The 24878-nt window shown below is 44.5% G+C and overlaps 2 protein-coding genes across 4 annotated transcripts; one reads left to right on the top strand and one right to left on the bottom strand.

The window, feature by feature from the left end:
- Nucleotides 1-3608: 3608 nt before the first annotated feature.
- mlana (melan-A) lies at nucleotides 3609-8439 on the top strand. Of its 2 annotated transcripts, none has more exons than XM_080477254.1 (5): nucleotides 3609-3802; nucleotides 4997-5089; nucleotides 5250-5346; nucleotides 5967-6074; nucleotides 7984-8439. In XM_080477254.1, the coding sequence occupies exons 2-5, from the start codon at nucleotides 5001-5003 to the stop codon at nucleotides 8050-8052; spliced, it is 363 nt and encodes a 120-aa protein (XP_080333380.1). In that variant the 5' UTR covers nucleotides 3609-3802; nucleotides 4997-5000; the 3' UTR covers nucleotides 8053-8439. The 2 variants fall into 2 exon arrangements, with proteins under 2 accessions (XP_080333380.1, XP_080333381.1); XM_080477255.1 differs by having other exon boundaries at nucleotides 3721-3802; nucleotides 5020-5089; nucleotides 7984-8417.
- Nucleotides 8295-23530, bottom strand: brd10 (bromodomain containing 10). 2 transcript variants are annotated; one of them, XM_080477252.1, is made up of 10 exons: nucleotides 22781-23530; nucleotides 20177-20827; nucleotides 18446-18646; nucleotides 14489-16095; nucleotides 13760-13818; nucleotides 13584-13673; nucleotides 13370-13485; nucleotides 13002-13204; nucleotides 10935-12842; nucleotides 8295-10784 (listed from the first exon to the last, which is right to left on the bottom strand). In XM_080477252.1, the coding sequence occupies exons 2-10, from the start codon at nucleotides 20749-20751 to the stop codon at nucleotides 8911-8913; spliced, it is 6633 nt and encodes a 2210-aa protein (XP_080333378.1). In that variant the 5' UTR covers nucleotides 20752-20827; nucleotides 22781-23530; the 3' UTR covers nucleotides 8295-8910. The 2 variants fall into 2 exon arrangements, with proteins under 2 accessions (XP_080333378.1, XP_080333377.1); XM_080477251.1 differs by having other exon boundaries at nucleotides 23078-23530.
- Between the last annotated feature and the right edge of the window lie 1348 nt (nucleotides 23531-24878).

Genomic DNA, 24878 nt, shown 5'->3' with positions numbered 1-24878 from the left:
ACTGGACATTGTTCAGTTTACTGGACACGTTATGGCCTCCCTCTTGTGGAGAAAAGCAGATTAATACAATCTGGTTTCCCTAAATTTACATGGGATTACCAAACCTTACTGTGTGGAGCTGACATGTTCTCACTGCACGGCCATGAGTTTTCCTTCTCACACTCTAAAAGCTGAGGTTAACTAGTGACGGGACAGAGGATGGATGTATTGTTGGATGACTTTCACCTTCATAGATTCCTGACAGGTGATGTTGACTCGTCTCCACTACAGTCAGATGATTCCCTCCCACCAGTAACTTTAACCAAGTCTTGTCCAGAGAGAATAAAGTCTGACTCCTTTCATATGTCAGGATAATTAGGATCTTATCTCTCAAAGTATCTAATGGATCATCAATAACTCTGCAAATCCTCAACTGTGGTTCATCTGGTCTTGTCCCATCTGGTCTCTTCTTGTCTCATCTTGTCTGGTCTTGTCTCATCTTGTCTCGTCTTATAAAGTTCTAAACTTCAGTTGGACATTGTTCAGTTTAGTAGACTTGTTATTGTCGCCCTCTTGTGGAGAAAAGTATTAATACATTCTGCTTCTCTTGAATTTACATCAGATATTCGGACTTTTTGGTTGCAGTTTGAATGTTGAGCTTTTCGTCCCCCAGACCAAAAAATGAGGTCAATTTGTACAAAAGATGGGCGTATGATGTTGACTTGTCTCCACAACAAACATAAACAACAGTCAGACCAAGCCGTTTCCCAAGAGACTAAAGCAGAGTTCTGCGGCCTCCACCAACAACAGGGAACAAAAGAGAGAATTTCCTACAAATCAAATATAACTGGAGCCGGAAAACATGTCCAGCCTTCAAACTCCGTCAAACTCAGCATAAAAAGTTTCAGGTATAAGTATATATAGTTTTAAGATATGTACAAAAGCTGAATCTCATGTTGCATTGATGAACTTTTAATTACAATTTAAGATTGTAAACATTTCATTTTTAACAGTTTGTCTATTTTTTACCATTTTTTTTTTTTCAGATTTCTGCTGTTTTTACCATTTTGGCTCTTTTTAAAGATTTTTTTTCCCCAATTCTAAAGTTCTGTTTCTTTTATAAATTATAGTCATTTTAGTTTGTTTGTTTTCCATTTGTTGTGGTTTTAGTCATTGTTTTTAGTCATTGTGCCTTTTTTCAGAGCCCATTTTAGTCAGGATGTTAAGAGTCCTTTTAAAAATGACTCTGTTGTGTATGAATAGAATAAAAATAAGAAAAAAGGTTTATTGGCGTGTGATTTAGTGAGAGCTTCAGGGAGCTGCTCCAGAAGAGCGGCAGGTTGCAGAACCCTGGACTAAAGTCCGTTTCTCACAGGAACCAAACTATTTAGGACTTCAGCACTAATCCATGAAGACATACCAGTGGGTTATAAATAAAGCCACACTTGAGTTGGACATTCATTAAGACTGTTTAATAAACGTGTCATGGTCCCCCCCCCCCCCCCCCCAGTGGAGGAAGCAGTCCTGTTGTGGCCGACCGCTGCTGCCATTTCCTTAAATCAACATTTCTACCTTTTCCAGTTCGGCCCAATCAGATAAGAGGTGTTCAGTGTTCAGCCTGTTAATCTCATGGACAGTTTGCATCTTCTCCCTGTGTGTGTGTGTGTGTGTGTGTGTGTGTGTGTGTGTGTGTGTGTGTGTGTGTGTGTGTGTGTGTGTGTGTGTGTGTGTGTGTGTGTGTGTGTGTGTGTGGTGATTTTGCACATTGGTGATCAGTTCAGGGTTTAACCTGCTTTCACACAGTCAGCTGGAATCGGCTGTTGTTGGAGTGGGTCAGGTGGTTCGATTCCCTATCTGTCCCCATGTGGAAGTGTCCTTGAGCAAGGCACTGAACTCCAGATCAGATTGACTGCGCGCCTTGCATGGCAGCCGCCTCCATTGGTGGGTGAATGTGTGTGTGACTGGGTGAATGTGTGTGTGACTGGGTGAATGTGTGTGTGACTGGGTGAATGTGTGTGTGACTAGGTGAATGTGTGTGTGACTGGGTGAATGTGTGTGTGACTGGGTGACTGGGTGAATGTGTGTGTGACTGGGTGAATGTGTGTGTGACTAGGTGAATGTGTGTGTGACTGGGTGAATGTGTGTGTGACTGGGTGAATGTGTGTGTGACTGGGTGAATGTGTGTGTGACTAGATGAATGTGTGTGTGACTGGGTGAATGTGTGTGTGACTGGGTGAATGTGTGTGTGACTAGGTGAATGTGTGTGTGACTAGGTGAATGTGTGTGTGACTGGGTGAATGTGTGTGTGACTAGGTGAATGTGTGTGTGACTAGGTGAATGTGTGTGTGACTGGGTGAATGTGTGTGAGACTGGGTGAATGTGTGTGTGACTGGGTGAATGTGTGTGTGACTGGGTGAATGTGTGTGTGACTGGGTGAATGTGTGTGTGACTGGGTGAATGTGTGTGTGACTAGGTGAATGTGTGTGTGACTGGGTGAATGTGTGTGTGAGACTAGGTGAATGTGTGTGTGACTGGGTGAATGTGTGTGTGACTAGGTGAATGTGTGTGTGACTGGGTGAATGTGTGTGTGACTGGGTGAATGTGTGTGTGACTAGATGAATGTGTGTGTGACTGGGTGAATGTGTGTGTGACTGGGTGAATGTGTGTGTGACTAGATGAATGTGTGTGTGACTGGGTGAATGTGTGTGTGACTGGGTGAATGTGTGTGTGACTAGATGAATGTGTGTGTGACTGGGTGAATGTAAACAGGCCTGGAATAATAAAAACAAACAACCAGAAGAATTCGTTTCTTTGTCTTCCTGCTTCAAACACCATCAGTGTGATTAAAGTTCAATGTGACGGAGGAGCTTCACCACCGAGTGGATTAATGTCTTATGATGAGAGGAAAAAGTTGCAAAGTGTTTATCAAGAATGAATTTATATGTAAATATGGGTGTTTGGACAGTGTTAACAAAAGTGATTTTTTTCATTTATATTTCTTTACTCCCTCCATTTTTAATTCAATCAATCATTTATTGTCGTTTGTTTTCCTGTCATGATTTTCCCAAATTGTATAATTAACCACAATCAACATGCTGTAAACAGATATTGTTAAATCTGTGTCTATAGAATTATATGAGAGACATTTGTTTTGTTAATAATCAAAATAATCGGAATTAAAGAAAAGAGCCAAACAAACAAATGAACCTGGTTAAAGTTTAAACTTTCTAAACTGAAGAGCGGTTGACTCTCCACCTCTGGAATGTGAGATCGTTCTTAAAATATAAAGTGTTTCTCCACAGAACTTTACACTGTGAATCACAGTCACAGAGCTGCAGTTTGAATATGAACTCTTTTATTATGTAAAAGGATGCGAGGCGGCCCAGACCACTTTACAGTATGTGAGGTTTGGATATATTAAACTCTGGTACTGTGACATTAGACATGACTTGTTGAATTAATTGTCGCTCGTCAACTAGAACAAATAAATACTGCACTACGTTACAATCCTCAACAACAATACACATTTCCCCAACAGAGTAAATAAAGTTTAAAGTGGATTAGACTGCAGCCGCGGTGAGCGCTCCCAACAATCCGTGTTCATATGAGCAGCCAGCTGACGGGGTTTCAGGGCTGCAGGGCTTCACGGTAATTACTCTGCTTCAATGGCTTTAACCATGAGTCTCTAACCCGTGACGGTCATGAGGGTGTGCTGCCCCTCTCTTTTGTGGGGGGGCAGATATTTGGAGGAGTGAAGGGAACACCACACAGAGTCCTTGGACCCCGCTGGAGACAATCAGGAGAACGGACGGACATCAAACTGGTAAGAAAAGGTTCTTTTTGTTGTATTTCTAACTTATGATAGACGGAGAAAGGATCGATATGAATTATGTGCATGTCTGGATTAGATTTTGTGATTATTGCAAAAGCTTTGGGACCTTTTTAATCTAAATTTTAATAGATTTTCTTTATCAGCAAAACAACATGATTTACATCCCAAAACTGTAAAGTCCAATACTCTGAACCTTTTATTGAATGTGTTCTTTCTTAGCCTTATAATACAACTTATTGTTTCCATGAAATGAATCTTTTCTACAATAATCCAGCCTCTCTTCCTGCGTTGAGGATTTTCTATCAAGGTTTGCTTGTTGAAACTACAATTTGGAGCAAATATGCATTTTCTCGAAGGTCTTTAATTTCACATTGTAGGGAAGATGTTTGGAATTTCATCTCCTAAAAGAGTTTTTATAGTTCCTGAGAATAGCAGATATACAGATTGAATCAAGTCAGCAACAGGCGTTACTGTCCAACGCGTCCCCTCGATAGGATCCATCGTCTGCTGGAACATCTAGATGATCTGTTCTCTCCTGGAGTTTCACACAAAACTAAACTCAATAAAGAAGCGACATTATTTCACGTTTCAAAGAAAATACTTGTGTACGACACTGTGGAGGCAGCAGGGTACCCGGCAGCAGAGAATCTGTGTATTCTGGTAATCCAGCGTGGTAAATTAATATTAAAAACATTCAATTCAATTTAATGACTTTATATCATTATAAGCTGCGGAAAACAAAACAGAGGTTAAAAATAACCTGAAAACAATACAAATACTATTTTTACTTAAATATGATCTGACGCTGATGCCAAACAATGATGCAAGAAGATGCCAAGAACTTTAAATAGTAAAATTTAAAGTTCTTGGCAGACAATTAATATATAATTATAGTGAGACAAAACAAGGATACATTTGCAAAAATGAGAATTATTATTAAATCAAGTGGAAAAAAATGACTTTATAATATATATATTATTATTATTCTTTTTAAAAAGGAGTGAGGTTCAGGACGGTGACTCTCGTCCCCCTCCTGAGATTTTCACCCTGAACTGTGTAGATTTGATTGAAGATCTTTTAAAGTTATTCAATACGCCATAATTCAGTGTACATGTACGCCTAACCAAACGGTATAGTATTATATACAGTACATGTTTAACTTGGTGAGTTGTTGTTGGATTTCAGCTTAATGAGGTGTAATCACACAGACGGGATGCCTCGTGGAGACTTCAACATCTACTTCGCCAGCGGCAGACGGGGATTCGTCAGAGCTGAAGAGTACGTCCGAGTGTGTGTGTGTGTGTGTGTGTGTGTGTGTGCACCCTGATTCACTCCTTTAAATCAGGGAGTCTATGATGAAGCCACTTACTTGGTGGTGAACACGTGACCTCGAGGCGTCCCCCTACCCTTCATGTGATGTGTGTGTGTTGTGTCCCAGGGCGGTGGGCATCGCCCTGCTGGTGGTCATCCTCGCTGTGCTCTTCATCCTGGGCTGCTGGTACTTCAAGAAGAGGAGCGGATACAAAATAATCAGGGTGAAACAGACACTCTCACTTGTGAAAACGGGTAAAAATGGAAATTCTGCCCACTGTAGGAGCCATTTATACTCATATACTCATATACTCAGCAGGTTACTTGAATATTTGCTGTTGTTGCATGATTTGGACACTTGGTGGCAGTAGAAAGACACAGGTTTTATATGTTAAGACCCGTTTACGGCTGGCGTTAACATACGTTTGGAATGATCAGATCACATGTGGCGAGCTTCCTATGTCCTCCTCTTCCTATGTCGTCCTCTTCCTATGTCCTCCTCTTCCTGTGTCCTCCTCTTCCTGTGACCTATGTCCTCCTCTTCCTATGACCTATGTCCTCCTCTTCCTATGTCGTCCTCTTCCTGTGACCTATGTCCTCCTCTTCCTGTGACATATGTCCTCTCTTCCTATGACCTATGTCCTCTCTTCCTATGTCGTCCTCTTCCTGTGACCTATGTCCTCCAACACGTGCATCATGTGCCCAACTACTGCCACCAACTGTCCCAGTCATGCAATATCAACAAATCATATTTCAGTGGCCGGCCACCAAGAGGTCCAAATGGCTCCTCCATCCAGGTTCTGCCTGGTGAGTTCTGAGCCGGTAGTTTTCCTCTGTGCTGCAGAGCCCCAGATCAGGACCAGCAGGTTTGACGGGAGGCCAGTACTCGGAGCCAGGACCTTCAGCAGATAACAAGATGGCCCTGACCGACTTCGGGAGCTTCCGACCTGCGGTGAGCAGAGCTCCGCTCCGTTACCCTGCATCCCACTCTCAACACCTTCTCTTTTAATCTCCCAGTGCCTGGCAGAGTCTGATATCTGGAAAATGCTTCTTTCTCCTACAACTTCCTCCACACCACATCATGAAGTCCTGCAGCTCTGCTTGACCGGCCCTCAGGGCGTCACTGGGAAAACCAGGAATCAAATGAAAATTACTGTTATTATTGGCTTCATTACATCGATAATGGTCACATTTCTCCAAGTTAGAAATGATTCCAGTCATGTCTATAGAAATTATTATCTTATCAGTCGTGTCTAGCAAAATCTGTGTGTTTCACAGAAAATCTAGTTTTCATTGACGGAACTCCTGGAGAAAGAAAAGGTGAGGCAGAGCAACGGCTGCTCATAAGAATCATGTCAGAAAAACTCAATCAACTTGTGTCTGGGCTCGTCGGAGCAGAACCACATGTTCATGTGAGGGAAATGAGCTGCCCGCTGCCCATCGGCAGTGATTCTTTAAATAACTTTAAAGTCCCTGAAACTCAAAAACCTTTTAAAGGTTGCTCAGTGACTTGGAGACAGAACATCTGTCTGCAGATGTTTAGAATGATGGACCTCATTTTAATGTCTGGGTAATTTAAAAATTAGTTTGGGCCTTTTGTTTTTTGAATGTATTGACATTTTTCTTGTGTGTTTTATGTTCCTGTTCTGTGTGGAACCTTAAAGTTCTGCTGCCCGTCTCGGCCAAGACACTCATGAAAAGAGATTTTTAATCTCAACAAGATTTTTCTGGTCAAATTAAAAAGTGGGTGTAACCCGACATTTTCAGTGCTTGTTGAGCACAAAGGCTTAATCTGACCAGGGTGGATCACATGACGCAGCAGAGGCCTGAAGGGGAGATTATCAAGTCACCAGACTAGGAGGGTGTTGGAAAGGTTTGGTTCCCAAGGAAAGTAAGAATGGAAGAAAATGAGAAGAAGAGCTTCATTTTTTTTTACACCCGGAGGAAAATTTCATAGATCTTATGTTCTTTCTTTGTATAAAAAAAAAAAGTTATTTTTGGAAAATAAAATGTCCAATTCAACTTCTTTAAGTATTCAAGTTGTTAAACCGAAGTCAAGTGCAGAATTTAGAGCAGCAAGTCAATGATTGGTTCCAATTTCATTTAAATTTGATCATTTTAGTGGCTCAAAGTCAGAGTCAGGGGGAATTGAACCAACAACTTGCTCTATTAACTAAACCACTGCCCAGCTGTCACCGACCTCGTAAGACAGTTTGACGCTGGACATTATCAGTAACACTTCGACTACAAACGTTTTGGCCCATTATCGATATAAATTCTTCAATTTCTGCAGCTTCAGTTCAGATGATGGTAAAACTTTGACGATGACGCTGAATCGTTCTCATATAGCAGGAATGTCAAACATCAGGTCCAAACAAGAGGCTCCATTCCGGCCAAACCACCAAGCAAAGTGTGGAAATATACTTTTTTAACAAGTATCTTAACACTCGTGGACACAACATGCTCAATACTGCCATGAAGGACAGTAAAGTACCTCGAAGCCGCGCCGCCAGGGACCGTTTGTAACAGCTAATAGAAGGTTTTATTAAATTGGTCTTCATGTTGAGATTCTAGTCATTTCCTCTCGTAACGTTGTCATCACTATACTCTCCTCCACAACAAAGAAAAAGTTCAAAGTTTAAATTTAAAGGTTTGATTTGACCGGTCCGGCCCACTCCAGATGAAACTGGAGCCTGAAGTAAACTCTGTTGGACTCCTCCGTCATAAAGGGTTAAAACTAGGAACGATTCATTTCAAGAACAACATGAAGTTTTGTGTTACCTGGAGGGAGTGAAAAGCTTCAGATTATACTTCTTCCATACAACTAGTTCAGCCTGGACGTATTTGCCGTTTCTCTCCAGGTTCCCAACGCTCCTCCAGCCTATGAGAAGATCTCCTCTGGGCCTCTGCCTCCACCGTACTCCCCTTGAAAGACTTTTCCAGGAGACGGACAGACGTGACGAGACGAATGGAAAATAACTTGGACCTGATCTCTCTGCCAACGAGTTTCAATACTTGTAGCTAGAAACCGGTCAGGTAGAACCTCGGTATCTCACTTTGTACATTTTTTTTCCACATGAAAGACCACAAACAATGTCGTGTACGGTTGTTTCAATAAACAATGAAAAGATTGATCGTTTCGTGCTTCAAGAATCTTGGGAACACACTGGATCAGGACATTTGCATCGTTTATTTCCATGCAGTAACGTCCACAAATGTTCAATGAAAATGTACCTAGTAAATAGTCTTGAAAAATCTATGTGGTAAAAATAAATAAATGTGATTTCAAAACATTTATACGGGCTCAAACATGAAGTACAAATTTGTCTATTAGTTTTTTTTTATATATCTAAAAAGCAAAATGTAGTTTTCAAACACACACTAGCTCAAAAAAACTAATTAGAGTGGATGACATTTTTACTTTTCTGTACTTTTCTGTGGCAGATAAACGTAGTAATGATGAACAGTAAACCAATTTGTACTTCCTGAAGCTCCATCTAATGGCGTTGGAAAGTTGTAAGTGCTCAACTTGAACTCTCAGTCTCATCTACCCTCCACATTTGACCATTTCACTTCAAAGGTTTGGTTTACTGGCCAAGAAGCAAATGAAATAAAATCAAACATTTGTCGGAGGGTTGGAAACCCCTCACGGTATACATGTTTAGCATATTTGAACAACCTTGCGTCTGAGACGATCTACTCAGAGTATCGAACAAAACAGGATACGAGTCCTTTAACTGACGGCAGGATTTACAAACCCCCTGCAGCCTCGGTCTCACCTAATCGGTTCACTTTGTGTCCGACTGGATCGGCTGCAAAGAGGAATCATGTGTTTGTAACGCTCCAGTGGGACTGTCGGCCGTCAGCTCTGGTGAACCGATGTGTGACTGAACGATGCTCAAAACCGCACCGTCCGGACTAATGAGCAGTCTGGACGCCATGTTTGCGTGAACGGCCAGCACTGAGGTCTGAGCAGAGAGCTTCCCACATCCTTGACTGCTCAGATCGACAGATGGGTTGATGGTGCTGTTTGTCTTCAGTGATGTGATTGGTGGAGCTGGAGTGGCGGCTACAGTGGTGTTGGATGACGGTACAGTCCCGACCGGCGCCGTCTCTGTGGTGTTGACTGTGCTTCCGATCGGTGGGACGGTAGCGACGGGCAGCGTCTGGATCCGAGACGCTGCACTGACAATCGGTGGGACGGCCACTGTTGGTAATACTTGTGTCCGAGTGCCGGTAAGCACCGTCTGCGTGGCCGGCGCCTGCTTTTTCACTGGTGTATTTCCAAGTCCGATATGCACCAATGCCTGAGGCTGACCAGTTGAGGGTGCTGCAGCTCCAACGGCGTCCTGCAGGGGCAGTATGCCTGGGCCCAAAGATGTCCCTGCTGGCAGCTGCTGTGTGCTGGGGGAGGCCGGGGTCTCTGTTACTTCAGGAGCTGCAGCTGAGGAGAGGAGGGCAGGAACCGGCAGGGCAACCGTTGACGGACTGGGCAACACGGGCAAGGAAGAAAGCGGTCCTGGCATACGGGGAAAGGTGGACGCTACTGTGGACGACGCTGCAGACGGACAAGCAGCTTGTGTAGCTGCAGGTAATCTGAATGCTGCTCGTGCTGAACTGAAAGCGCTGGTACTGGTTGCTACTGGGGCTGGTAAACTGCCTAACTTTAGCAGAGGTGAACCCAAAGTGTGTGAATCCACAGCGGGTGATGCAAAGTTACCCGCCTGAACAGCTGGAGACCTGGGATGAGCCGACACCACGTTTGTGTTACTGGGTAACGGTGCTGAGCTCAAACCTGGTGCTCCTGTTAGTTTGACTGGTGTGACATGAGGGGCAGTAGAAAGCAATGATGGTGACACAAAAGGAGAAGTAACTGCTGGCCCGGCTCCAGACTGGGGCAGAACTGGTGCTAAAGGGGCTACGCTGGGATGACCTGCCCCGTAGTAAGGTACTGAAGCTCCAGAGCTCGTAGCACTGGCAGCAGTAGGCACTTGTGGTGGAGCAGGACTGGAGATGATGAGGACGTGGCTCCCTGGACCCAAACCCTGGGGAGGAACTACGAAGCATGCATTGTTCAGAAGGATCTGCGTGCCGGCGGCAAGCGGCGTCGACGTGTTGATGACTATCCTTTGCTGCACTGTGCCGCTGGCGGAGGCGGTGAACGGGGTGCAGCCGGCAGGAGCAGATGGGAGCAGAGCTGGGATCTTATTGCGAGCGAGTTGGGAGGAAGCTGAGGCGGAGATGGTTTCCCCAACAATGCCACTTTGGATAAATGAGTGCCAAGAGTCAGGAACAGTTTGTGCTTGGCTGCTCTCAGCCGCAGGCCTGTTGGACAGAATCCCCGCCAGCATGCTAGGGTCTTTATTGGTGGCATTTCCTGCAGGCAGCGTGGGAACAGTAGAGATGGGAGTGGAGCAGCTTGTGTGAGAAATGGTGGACAGGGAGGGGATGCCCCGGAGCTGGGAGCTGCTGGTCAGAGAGCCATGACACCCGAGCTGGGAAGAGCAGCTCGTGAAGGGATTCAAACTTGTTACTGGGATCGGTCCATTGGCTGTGGGAGAGTCTGACCCCGACACTGGTTTGCACTTGGATGGAGAGAATGACAGGGCACCGATAGACTGTCCAATGGTCGTCATCTTCCCTGACAACTGGATTTGAAACCCTGGAAAACAGGACAGATCATTTATTCAGTTGATTATCTTCAGCCAGACCTCTACCTTCATGCTGATATTGGTTAACACAGGTTTGTGTACAGTACAACACCCCACTGTTGATCTTGATCTAATGTAGTATGAATACAAAAGGAACACACCTGAGGGTGGAGTGATGTTCCTGGCTTGAGACGATGGCTCTGAGATGCCGCCGCCGCCAGGAGGCGGGCCTGCACTAAAGCCCATCTTCAGAGTGTGACTTGGTAATGAGGCGGCAATCGCTTGTCCACTCGGTGCCGTTGCCATTGGCTGCTTTGGAATACTTCCCGTTAAGGTGGTGGATGACACAACTGTGGGCTGACCGATGATCATGACTCTTGAGCTTGGAACTGATTGTGCAGAGGGGGCGGGGCCTCGGGGCAGGGCTACGTTTGAGGCAGAGGAAGAAGACGGAGTAACCAGAATGAATTTAGAAACTTGAGCTCCTTCATCGGTGCTGGCTCGCTTTAAACCAGTCTTACTGACTAACTCCTGTGTGAGAAGTTGGGGAATGTTGGATCTACTCAGCAATGGAACTGGAGTTTGTGTCTGAGAGCCCGCGGTGCTCGTCTGCGCTCGCTGAGTGATCTTAGCCCCGACTGTAGGACCAACAGAAGTAAGTGAGCCTTGGGTTATAGCAACAGTACTGCCAGCGCTGTGGCTTCCAGGGGCAGTGATGGGAATGTTACCACTCACTGCAGTGTGGATGGGAATTGTGACTGTGGATGGGGGCTTTGCTATTGAGGCAGTTTGCTTCTGGGAATGAGTCACTGAGAGACTGGAAGGTTGTGTCTGAGAGGGAGCAGGAGGACAAAGAGTCGGTGATGTCTTGGACACGAGGAAAGCTTTGAATTGAGGTGAGATATTGATGACTGGACTGGAAGGAAAAGACCCAAATCCACTCTGGTCTGACGATGTCTGGACTTTGACTATGCCTGTGTTCCCTCCTCGAGTTGTTACCAAGATGGACTGGGAGTCACGGATACACACCGTCTTCAGTTCCTGCTTCAGGTCTGCAGCTTTAATGGGCTCAGTAGAAAGTGCAGTGGAGAGGCTTGTGATTGGTGGAGGGTTTGAGGTGAGACCACGTGACTTAGTCGCTGGAACACTGCACGCCTTAACACCCCCTGCTGTGCTGATGGTCCCTTGTTGGAAACCAGGTAAAACCGATGGAGGAGGACTGCTCACAGTTCTGGCATCTCTTAAAGGAGCCACTTGCTGAACAGGGATTCTATTTTCAGGAATGCTGAACCCAGGCACATCGGTGGACAAACATAACGGGCTGGCCACTTTAGGAACAGCGACCTGAATTCCTTTTGATTGCTGTTGGGACAGAGGAGTTGCCTTTGCCTCTGCTTTGTGAATGAGGAGGTTGGAAGGGAGAATGACTACTTGCTGCAGGATCTTCTCCCTGGTGTTGTGATCCACGATGGGTTGGACAGAAAACCTGATTGGGCTGCTGCTGTCCTTCTTTACAAGGTGACCCAAACCTTCAGGGACCTTGTACAGCACTTGGATTGGATTTTTTGGTACAGACTGCATCGGTTTGGTCTGTGTTGATTGAGGAAGAGCTGCTGTCGTTCTTGGCTGACCAAGTGCTTGGGTCTGCGCTGGTCCTTGCTGCAAATCAAATGGGGGACTTTGTGCTTTTGAAGGATTTGTGGTTCCCGCTGCTACGTTATGCAGGGAGAGCGAGGGGCCTTGGCTGTGTGCATCTACATTGCCAACACCTGGGAAATCAGCAGGTCGTTTCATTAAGGTCACTTTGTTTCCCACACTCTTAGCCAGCAAGGTGGGGATGGGGGTGTATCCTTTAGGGAGTGCGCTGGTTGGATGGAGGACGGGGCTTCTGGGTGACACTGATGCTGAATCCCTGCATTGATTCGTGGGGCTCAGCTCTGGTTGCTTCGAGTCTGCAGGAGTCATGTTGAGGCTGACCTTCTCAACCCTCGGCAGCAGATCCACATCTTTCTCCGGGTGCTTAAGGTGGTTTTCTGCAGGCAGCTCCATCCCGAACTCCCTGGTGTTTGCTAGGAGCAGAACAGACGTTGTTGCTCTACTTTCTAAGCAGGTTAATTGTCAGTCAACAAAGTTGGATAATATTAGGAGATAAAGGCTAAATAAGTGTAAAGCAATAACTGTTTAAGTTACTTAAAGTTGAAAGACTGACTGTGTGTCAGTGACGTTACCTCCACTCCAAAGGCCTCTGGGAACCAAGTGTTCCAGGTCCTCCTCCTCCAAACGATCAGTAGGCGAACACACATCCTTCCCCAACTCCCTCACTTCATCATCCTCATCTTCATCAGACGATGATGAAATACACTCCTCACGGACAAAGTTATGGTACTCTGGTTGCTTCTTGAAATCATCAAACTCCTTTTTCAATCGCAGCCTGATGTAGAGGTCAAAAAAAAAGAAAAAGAAAAAAACAATAATAACGTACTGAGCAGATTAATTGAAGTTTGTCAGAGGAGACAAAGCTGTGAAAGACTGAACGACATTTCAAGACTTAAAATACAGAGATTATTGAGTGTCGCTGAGTGTGTGTGTGTCAGACCTGTTCCGTTGGTGGGCCTTAATAAGTTTGGGTTCCCAGGGTGAAAGCTCATTCAGTAGTCTGATTAGAGTGCTATGAAGGTCTTTCACCGCTTCTCTTCTGTAGTACCACCGACCCTGTCAGTCCAAACATACAAAGGAAAACGTGGCCATCAACACTAAAATAAAATAAAAAAGTACCAACCCTTCTTGACAGAACAATGAATTTCACCAACCAGTCTCTTCTTTGTGCTCTCCAAGTCATCCAGCTCATCCTCCGTCTTACTGATCAGATCCCGGAGCTCCTCAAGACTCGAACACACCAACTACACAATAAGGAAGTTAGAATTGTTTTTTAATGTTTTTCATGAAAGAAAAAGAATCTAAAGAGTGGAGAAGTGAATGTGACTACCTTAAAGGATGGCTCAACGGGAGGTTCATTAATCTGCTTTGAGGATTCAGGCTTCCTTCCTGTCAATAGTATGTAAAATAGTAACTGAACCCAGAAGTAATAGTTAAAGAAGATTTAAAAAAACAACAAAAATGTGCTGCTGCAACCAAACAGGGATTTCAGAAAGCATTCAGGAGAAATGTCAACGTTTCAAGTGAAAACATTGTTTTTAGGTTCGTATCAGAATACTTCTGTATTTACATTTAGACAACGATGTCCGTTTAGAAACGCTGGGCGTGTGTGTGTGCGTGTGTGTGTGTGTGTGTGTGTGTGTGTGTGTGTGTGTGTGTGTGTGGGGTTTGATTACAAAAACAAAGAACAGCACCAACTAGTGGCCCAACATGGCAACTACATCGTTTTCAGTGTTTCCATGGAAACTGATGTCATTTTCAAAATGCTGCCGTAGAAACACAAAACTTTCCTGAAACAAAAAAAGTTTTCTCTTGAAATGTTGTGTAAACGGAGCCTGAAACACCGAAGATGCATCTGATCAAGATGAGATGGATATGTTTAAATCAGATTATTATATATTGCATCGTCAGTATTCAGAGAAGATGTCTTCCCTTTGTCATTACAGGATGTTGTTTTTAGATTAATGAGCATCAGGTTTGGTCTGAATGCTCCGTAAAGCTGCACGTATTTCCAGAGGAAAGTAAACAGTTCAAACGACTCCTTTGAGGTATTTCTTACCCGTTTTATGTTTTTTCTTTCTGTCTTTTCTCTTCATATTTGTGGAAACTTTGCGCAGTGCAGCCTTGACGGCCTGGGACATCCTGGTCTTTCCCAGCGGCTGCCGCTGCTCGTTCCCTCCCTTTGCCTTCAGCAGCTGTTCCCTCCCTCGCTGCTTCTTCTTCCTCCTTCTTTTTTTCGTCCAGATTTTGTCGCTCGCCTTCTCCTCACTGGAGTTTGGAGTGTTCTCGGGAGAAGAGTGCGCCGCGAGCCTCGACGAGCCGCGGAAGCAATCGGGCTCCTCACTTTTCAGGTCACTACTTTCACAACCGTCTGAACAGGAAGACCTTGGGCGTCGCTTACTGGGACTTCCTCCCTCCGTTTGGAGCCGCGGAGCTTTAGTTGGAGAGGGCGGATTGGCCGAGCGAGCCGGGGAGCGCCCCGTGTAGCTGTGCTCCCCCACGTTCAGACAAGGCTCCTGGGTTTCTGCCTTAATCGTGCGCAGTGACCCCAAAAGAAAGCCCTGCCGCTGTTTCAATATGAATCTCTTAGACTGACGTTCAAAGCCTGAGGAATCGATCTCCATCCCACCGCCTCGTCCTCCTCCCCCGCTGGGACTGACGTGTATGACGGACAAAGAGTTGTGTGTTTTTAAGTCTATTTTAGAGTCTTCACAGGAGTCCGAATCAGAGACTTCCTTCTTCAACCGAGACCACGATTCAAACATGTTGATTGAATCTTTGCAATGCCCTTTGTCCTTTTTGAGAACTGAAAGTGTCTCTGATCTCCTTAGTCCGAGAGCAGAGCACTCCTCCGTGTCCATCGGCACGCCGTAACGCTCGCCGTATTTCCTCTCCTCTTCATCCTTCATCCCGTCCGACTCCTCGCCCTCCATCCCCGGCTGCTTTTCCACCTGTCTCACCCACACGGAGGGGAAAGGGAAGGCCGGCGGGGTGCTGGGGCTCTGGCAATAGATTCTTAGGTCTGCCCCGCAGAAATGTGGAAAATGTATGTATGCATTCTCTTTGCTGTCATAGCCCAAAATAGACTCCCTACATTCGTGGATGGGCTGAGCCAGCACGGCGTCCTGCACGTCCTTCTGCGTCTCGTACACGTGGTCGCACAGCCCCTTCAGGAGCCACACTCGCTGGTAGAAGGGCAGCAGGTGGAAGGGCTTCACCTCCAGAGGACTCACCTCCCCCAGAACCCCGAAGAACTGGTGGCAGAGCCCGAGCTGCTCAGCCCGGTGAGGCTGGTCGCGGGAGGCGCCCACAGTCCGATACCAGCCCGTGACGTGCTGCCGCAGCTCCGCCTCCCAGCGGTGGTAAGGCAGGGCGGGCCGGCGGTGCAGCGTGGCCCGCCGCGGCGTCGGCGACAGGAGGGAAGACATGACTTTGGACAGGAGCAGGCTGCAGCGGGGCATCAGCAAGCAGCGCTCCAGCTCGAAGAAGACAACCTCGGGCAGGTTGAGGGCAGTCTGAGCCAGGCAGAGGAAGTGTCCGATGGCGGGGAGCTCCCAGAGGGTGTCCACGGCCTGGGGGCAGGCCTGGGACAGCAGGCCCTGCTCCCACTCCTCCACTTCCTTGGCTGACATTTCTTCAGCTTCTTTCTTCTCCAGCTCACGCTGCCTGAATCGGCAGGAAACAGAAGTGATTTATGTTCAGGCACCGAATGTTACCGTGGTTTTCACTCAGCTGGGGAATAAAAGCCACTGCATTTTAGTTCACTCATGTTAGCGCATAAACACACCACAGTGGCAAATTTAACATTTAAACTAAATATTTAAACGGATTCTGTCCACAGGAGGTGAAATTTGTACTGGAAATATGTATTGTTTTTAATTATCTAAATCATATAAGTAAATTACATCACGTCATTTGAATTTAAGTAAATATACAAGTGCCCAAAAATACTGAATAGGAGAAATACGAGTATTTGTAAGTAGTTATTCCACCCTTGTTTTCTACAAAGACAGGCTGGAATAAAATCTAAAAGCCTTTTATAAAATGTGACAGGAGTAGTGAGATCTTGCTGCAGTCATCATACATACAGTACATTAAACTCATTTACAAGCAAAATGACTCTGAATGAAAGCTTTAGTAAAACACCCTCAGCAGCTGGAACTGACCTGAAGACGGATTTATAAAAGGCATTTCCCAAACGGTCAATAAAAACAATACAATGGGAATTTGTTTGGTAAAGAAATGTAGATAAGAAGCAGGATTTCTTTCAGTAGTAAAGTACGTGGTGTGAATGTTACCAACACAAGAACGAGTGGGAGCAGCAAATTACAGTTACTTTGAAACTAGTATGTGACCACATCTTTATAGGTTTTACACAGTAAAACAACATGTTGACCAATATTTGACGCATTTATTTCCATTTCAACAGATCTGGAATCTACGAGTAGAAAAGTAAAAAACAATCATGTTGATTTAAGATGTAACGTCTAATAAAACATCCTCATTGTTCACTTCAAGTCGCTGTCTTGTAAAAAGTGTATTGTGATATTTAGGGATGTAAGGACACACTCAACTCACAACTTCTAGGAAAACTGGATTGAAGTCAAAAATGTAGATTATTATTGATTTATTTCAAAATATGTTATTTTCATATAAAAGTATAACTTATAATTATGAGGTTGTTTCATAAACAAAATAACTGCAATGATCCCCAATTATTTTCTTGCAAAAAGTGAAACTGAAAATGTATTCATGAATAAAGTAATTCTCTTTAAATAAATGGCTTTTTTAATTATCATCATTATCATCATCATTATCATTCTTCTTATTATAAATAGCATCAGTGCAGCTTGTGTTCCTGACGTGGAGTTGCCGTGTTTTTCTTCAGGAATACCAGCGTATCCTCATTCTCAGGTAGAAGCTGAGTTTTATAAACTTTCACAAATTCACCTGCGGTTGAAAAACTCTGACTCGGGACAGAAGTGGCGGCTCTAGTCAGTCACCTGTCGCTGCCGTGGAACTAAAACCAGGACCGAGTCGGCTCTTGTCTTGTCTGGTTTGAACTCCAGGAGCAGATGGCACCTGGGACAACTCGTCCAATCAGAATCACCGCCCCCTACTGTTTAAAAAGTGTATGCCCATGCAAATGTTGCTGTATGGATTTAAATCCTCCCTTAAATGATTTGATTTTAACCGATTCAGGATATATTCTTACATCCAGAGTTTGCTCATAACAGTATGGAGGAGTAATGGGGCCACTGAAGAAAAAAATTAATTCTGAGGGTAAAAAATAAAATCCTCATGCACTTCCAGGAAAAAATCAAAGTCCAGATTTTGTTTCCGCAAAGAAAAAAAAAAAGTCAAAAATTAATGTTGAGATTTTTTTAATTGCCACTGAAGAAAAAAAACTATTGGAGGTAAAAAAAGAAAATCCTCATGGACTTTAAGAAAAAGTTGAAAATCTAAAAAAAAATGTTATTTAAAAAAAAATACAAACTAGAGACGTCTGTCCATCCCTCATCATTCGCCTGTGGATGCTGAAGAATCACATTAAATCACTTAATTCTGATTATATAAGGTTGCTTACTGCTTATGAAGAAGTGATCTCACACAGGATTTCCTTGTTTAATAATAATCCATACTCTGAGCACCCCGGGGTCGGACGCTTTGTCCTTCGTAGTGGACGGAGAGCTGCAGGCCGCTCTGTCTCTGATAGTCTGATACTGATGACCACTGACTGTTGAAGGGCTGAAGCCTCTTCTGAAGCAACGTTTCATCACTTCATTAAAACACCTGCAATGCATTTTGGAGAATTAGACACTGCGCTGGCAGTGGATGGACCAGAGGAGACGGATGCTTCCAGGTTGTATTAAAAAGGAAAATCTCAACTTTAATTTTTTACTTTTTCCTGAAGCGCATGAGTTTAGTTTTGTTTTCTTCAGTGGTACTAATACTCTGCCATGTAACGGAACCTGAATACCAGTGCAGTTGCACCAGAATCCGTCTTCAGCCTCACCTCTTCTCCTCTTTGGCTCTCTGCTGCTCCTCCAGCCGCAGCGCCTGCACCATGACCGACTCGTGCCCGCTGATGGTGAGGGTCGCCAGGCTGCGAGGAGCCGTCCTCCTCCTGGTGGTGGTGCCTGTCGAGCCGCGGTCCTCCTCTGCGCCAAAACGTCCTTTAGAAGTCACCGCCAAGGTCGTCTTCTCACGTAACGTTCTACCTCGACAGAGAGAGAGAGAAACTAGAAGGTATGTCCATTTCAAAAGGCCCTGGAACTGGTTGGAATCACACGGCTGTTGGAATCAAACAGGCAACCAAGTGACCATACAAATATTTCTAAATACATCTTAGGGTTTTTTTTATGGCGCATATATTACATTATATATGGTAAAACAATGGTCCTCCCACAGAAATCCATTCAGAAAATGATCTGATTTAAAGTTGGAATAGCTTTCAGGGATCTCAATGTTCCAAATATATCAAAAAGTTTAAACATGTTAAAACATGCCGTTTGTAGAATTCATGCAATGCCACATTTGTGCACTGTGTGGCAGTAGTGAGCCGCTGTGATGTCCTGACTGCCTTCAGTCCCACTTCTACAAATGTTGACATAAACTGCTTCTTCTCTTGCAGGTGACTCACTGCACTCCCTCATGGTTCAAACTGGTATTACAACACGTGACTAAACATGGTTCCTTCTAGTTAATCAGAGAAACGTTGTTTTGCTGATTTTAGACCCTGTTTACACGACAACGTTTTCAAGTGAAATAATAAAACTTTCGTAGTGGTTTGGGTGTCTGTGGTGCTCAGAGACACTGAAAACACAACTTTATGAAAACGCTACGTTTTCGTGTATACACGGGAAAACACAACTTTATGAAAACGCTACGTTTTCGTGTATACACGGGAAAACACAACTTTTTAGAAATGCTGCTATTTACACACCACAGCCGTAGTAAACAGTTCTTCTGCAAATATCAACAATGTTTCCTCCAGAGTGGCAGGACTCCCAGTCCATATTCTCCTGAGACTTGGTAGTTTTATTTTGACAGTCACCATTATAACAACCAAACTTGGTTGTTTTATTTTGACGGTCACCATTATGACAATCCAACTTGGTTGTTTTATTTTGACAGTCACCGTAAAAACAATATAAATTGGTACTTTTATTTTGACAGTTACCGTAATAATCCAACTTGGTTGTTTTATTTTGACAGTCACGGTAATAATCCAACTTGGTGGTTTTATTTTGACAGTCACCGTAAAAACAATATAAATTGGTACTTTTATTTTGACAGTCCCTGTAATAACAATCCAACTTGGTGGTCTGTCCACTAGAATGTCTGTGTTCTCCTGTTGTTAATGTTTAGAGCTTGTTGTTCTCTGCTGTGCGTGTGCGCGTCTGTGTGTGTGTGTGTGTGTGTGTGTGTGTGTGTGTGTGTGTGTGTGTGTGTGCGCTTTCAGTACTAAAACAACAAACAGCACCCACTAGTGGCCCGACATGAAAACTGCATTGTTTTCAAAACATTCCCATGTAAACATGAAACTTTTCTGAAACAAAAACTTGAAACGTTGTCGTGCAAACGGCCGTGAATTCATCTGGAAAAACCGCAAAGCAACCAAAATAAACTTAAACAACTTCAAACTATTGAAAATGAACAGGGTAACTAAATACAAATAAGTGAGTATTGTTCTTGGTTTGTATCTTTGCTCTGAGGGCTTCGTGTCTCCAGTGTCTTATCTCACCTGGACAGCAGCGTCAGCTTCTGCTCCAGCATGAGCTCCAGCTTCTGGGCCTGTTTGGAGATCCAGTGGTCCACCCCGTGGTACCGGTAGCAGTTCTCCAGCATGAGCCTGAAGTCCGAAACAAACTCCGTGATGGTCTCGTACTCCTGGCCGCTGAACTTCTCCTCCATCTTCCGGAGGCACATGGACTGCCTGAGCTGCGACTGGCCGCGACCTTTGACCCCGCCGACGCCGTGCTGAGCCTCCTGGTGGCCGACGGGGTTGAGGAACGGCCCGGTGATCCCCTTGTTCTTGTCCAGGAGGAAGCCAGTGAAGATCCGGTACGCCTGCTGGACCTCGTAGCTCATGTCCTCCTCCAGCCTGGCGCTGTTGGTGGAAACGCAGACCTCGGGCAGCGAGAGGTCGCTGTTGGAAAACTCTGAAATGCCGTCGTTGCTCAGGGAGAGCTGGTCGCCGTCGCCGGGACAGTGCAGAGCTACCATAGCCTCCACCTCACAGGCGCCATTGCTGAGGCCGTCTTCAGCGCCAGCCGGATCGTCCCGGCTGGCGCTGAACCACTCTGGATGTGAAGACATGATGTGCGACTCGCTCACAGTCGGGTTGTTTCTGCTGAACGGCGGTTGGCGTCTCTCATCCTCCTGATCCACGGTGCTGAAGAGGACGGGACAGGGAGAAAAGAGCAATGAAGAACCCGGAGAACTTCTCTACTGATCAGTAAATCCACGCATGAAGGACAGTCGAGTGGCGGTTCCTTCTCTCGCCTCGCAGGAAGAGCCTGTCATGTAAACGGGACATTAGAAGATGAGGAAGGCGCCGATTGCAGCCAAAAGCTGCTGTGTGACGTTATTTCTAATACTTTCTTCGATCATGTTGCAGTGGGTCACGAGCTTCATCTTCACTCTCAACAGGAGGAGAGTCAAAAAATACTACAACTTTTTGTAGTATTAGTATATTGTAATATTATAATGAGTTACCACCTCATTCCTGAAGCAGGATCAGTTGAGAAACGCCGATTAAAATCAAAGTATTTATGTTTTTATCATTTCTTTTTAATCTAAAAGGAAATTCCCAAACCTGAGGCAGCGGAGCAAAACAGGACGAAATACAAATATACAATCACAAACTGTTTTATATAATCATAATAAGATATTATGGTTGTAATCCAACCCTTTCTTCATCGTGAAATTTCTGTTTATTGCACCTTTTTTTGTCATTTAAAGCAAGTTTTAATAAAGTAGTGATAAAGTGGAAAGCCAAGCTTTATGAGATATCGTTAAACAGGGGTCAGTTATTGAATTCAGCTCCTAACATTTAGAAGGAAACAGATAAATCTAGACATTGTATGTGGATATAGTAGATATGTAAATAAACATAACTGCCAGCATTTACTTTGTTGTCCTTATAATTCTGATTAAAAGGAGGTTGCATCATACAGACCCGATTTATTTGTCATCTTTGCACAAAGTGTCACTTATTGAATTTAAACTCTCAAACTATCTCGTATCTGAAACTTTTAAAGCAAAAATATATTAATCTGGACTTTGTGTCTGAATCCTGAAATATGAGGTGGTAAACTGTCCTTTGTGCCAATATATATAATCTAGTGGACGTCTATGATGTCAAAACACTGTTAAGTTCAGTTTATAATACTTAAGGTTATAGTTATAGTAATAATGAATCTACATAAGTTTTATATCTATATAACAATGTGAAGTCGCTGATGGAAAGGATGATAAAGTGGAAAGATTAATTTGTCTTCTTTAAACAGGAGTCAGTTATTGAATTTAGCTTGAAACATTTATAGAAAATAGTTAATGTGTAGATTGTAGCTGAATGTAGTAAACAGATGTAGTAAACAGATGTAGTAAACATATGTAGTAAACATATGTAGTAAACAGATGTAGTAAACATATGTAGTAAACATATGTAGTAAACATATGTAGTAAACATATGTAGTAAACAGATGTAGTAAACATATGTAGTAAACAGATGTAGTAAACAGATGTAGTAAACAGATGTAGTAAACAGATGTAGTAAACATATGTAGTAAACAGATGTAGTAAACATATGTAGTAAACAGATGTAGTAAACATATGTAGTAAACAGATGTAGTAAACATATGTAGTAAACATATGTAGTAAACATATGTAGTAAACAGATGTAGTAAACAGATGTAGTAAACAGATGTAGTAAACATATGTAGTAAACATAACTGTCACCACTTTGTTGTCTTTATAATACTTTGAAAGGATGTCACATCATAATAAACACATAACAGGTCTTAATAATGTAGAGATCAAGTGGAAAGCCGAGATTAATTTCATCTTTGAACAGGAGTCAGTTATTGAATTAATCTGTCAAACTCGCTCGCTTCTTGAAACGTTTAAAGCCAAACTGATAATCTGAGTATTTATAGTATGAGCGACACCTGACAGTTCATAATACTTTGATTGAAGGGATGTCAGCAGTATTACAGACACGTGATCAAACCAACTTGTCAGTTTGTGGATTTAAACTGGACAGATTAACAACGAAACAGAGAAACGTGGAGGTGAACCTTTAAAACGAGGACAGAAACTCCGCGACACGTTAAGTTGAGAATACCTGGATTGAAACGGTGTCACATCGTTACAGCCGCACGCTCCAACTCGGAGAAGTTATTCTAATCGATCAGGGGAGAAAAGTTCATCTTAATCAGCTCCGCGGTTTGTAAAAACTTTGATCAACGGCCGGTTAGCTCCCGGTTAGCCTCGCTGCTAACGCTAGCTCGCGCAGTAACAAGTGAACAAAGTTGTCCTCGCGCGGTGACGCTTCCCTCCTCCGGTGTCCGCGGCGGGGAAACAGTCCTGGAACCGGAGGCACGGTTTGTTTTGGTCTCTTGCTCGCTTGTATCCACATTACCTGTCCTCCTCCGCGGCTCCTCCGGAGCTCTTTAGCAGCCGCGGCGCGCGGCTAGCGCCGTTAGCCCGCTTTTGTCTCCGACCTGCGGCCTGCAGCAGCCGCCGCGCGCGCCGTCCGCGCCCGGGAAATCTGCGGCGTTTTGGGGTCCGGCAGGTGGGAAGTTGTGCGGAGACCGCATGTCGCCTCCGTCCCCCGGTGCGGCGGGGGGGGTGATGTCAAGTGACGGCTGTACCGGCGCGTTAGAGCCCCGCTCCCACCGGCTGGCTGTCTGACGCTGCGCTGCGGCGGTTCATGGTCACCCCGCGGAATCGTTTGCTCGCTTTCCGCGCTCGTTTCGCTTGAAACTGTCGGGTCTGTTGCTTTACAAAAAGAAAAAGAAGCTGACTTGTGCGCGTCCTGCGCGGACAGACTCCACAGCACCGCTGCCGCGTCCGCTCCACTTCCACCCTGCGCGCAGAGTCGGTGCCAAAATGCGCGCAGCGCAGGCTGACGTCGCCGGCTGGCTCCCGTGTCAGTCACACGCCGAATTATCCCCCTAATCTACAAATAAATAAACAAAAAAATTGACATGAATAAAACACGCAATCAAATCTAAATCATCATCATGATGAGAATCCGTCAAAGGAGGCGCAGACAGCTGTCCGTCGGAACAAACAGAAATTACGCACATCCAAAGAGGCACAGTTCTTATGAATCAACACGCTGTTTGACGCGTTCATTCATAACTTCTACACAAAAGAGTCTTTCAGTGAGACGAAACGAGTCTGTACAGTAGACTGTGAACTTCATCATCTCATAATAACCTCTAGATGTCACTGATGTACAATTATTACAAATTGTATTATTTTATCTCAGGTACCTTTTGGGTGTTTTACCCTTGAACCTGCATCGGAATTTCGTTCTGTGGTGCATTTAAATTGTCAGAATGACAATAAAAGTTATGGATCTATCTATCAGTCCCACCAATGTTCAATTCAAGGTCCCTTAATTAACCTCCCATGCATGTTTTTGGACCGTGAGAGGAAACTGGAGATAATGTGTGCACAGTCGGGGAGAACATGCAGAATGAGGACCAATCAGACACACACATTCACTCCGAGAGGCAATGTAGGGTCACATGTATGTTTTTAGACTGTGGTGTTCGAACCCATGACATTCTGGTTGTGAGGTGCGAGAGCTAACCACTGCTCCACAGTGCGGGTTTAGAGTTTCTTAATTAAAACCAGTGATCCTTAGTTTTAACCTTCATTTCTTTATTATGTTTGTGACTTTTTAGAGTCGGTGTTTAAAAGGAACCCTGGTCACAGAAATGTTATTTCTATATAATAAAAATCATTTAGAACGTTATCAACATTTACATTGGATTGAAAAACTTTTATTTTGGACAATGTGGGAGAACACCGGAGAACCCGCGCGCACAGGGAGAACATGCAAACAGAAAGGCCCCAGGCCACATTTCAGCCCGCAACATTCTCGCTGAGGCGACAGCACTAACCACTGCGCCACCGTGCGGCCACTGTTAAAACATATTGCTTTTGATTGATTATATGTGTGGGGAGTCTGTGAGTACTACAAAGTAGATATGCATATTTGCATCTTGGCAGACTGGAGTTGCGTCCGAATCAGAATCGCTTTATTAACCCCCGGGACTAACTCTTTATTCTTATTTTGCATCTTCACAGACCCCAAATGCATCTCTGCAGCCTCGAGCTGTGTCTTTACATCTTTGCAGCCTGAATCTGCAGTGCTGTCAGTGTTCCTGGGACTGTGCCTCCTCCTCCTCTTCTCGGAGCCTGGATCC

The sequence above is a fragment of the Lipophrys pholis genome (genome assembly GCF_963383615.2).
Source record: "Lipophrys pholis genome assembly, chromosome: 12".
Taxonomy (NCBI): Eukaryota; Metazoa; Chordata; class Actinopteri; order Blenniiformes; family Blenniidae; genus Lipophrys; species Lipophrys pholis.
The sequence above is the reverse complement of the archived record's forward strand: the minus strand, read 5'-3'. Positions and strand labels throughout refer to the sequence as shown.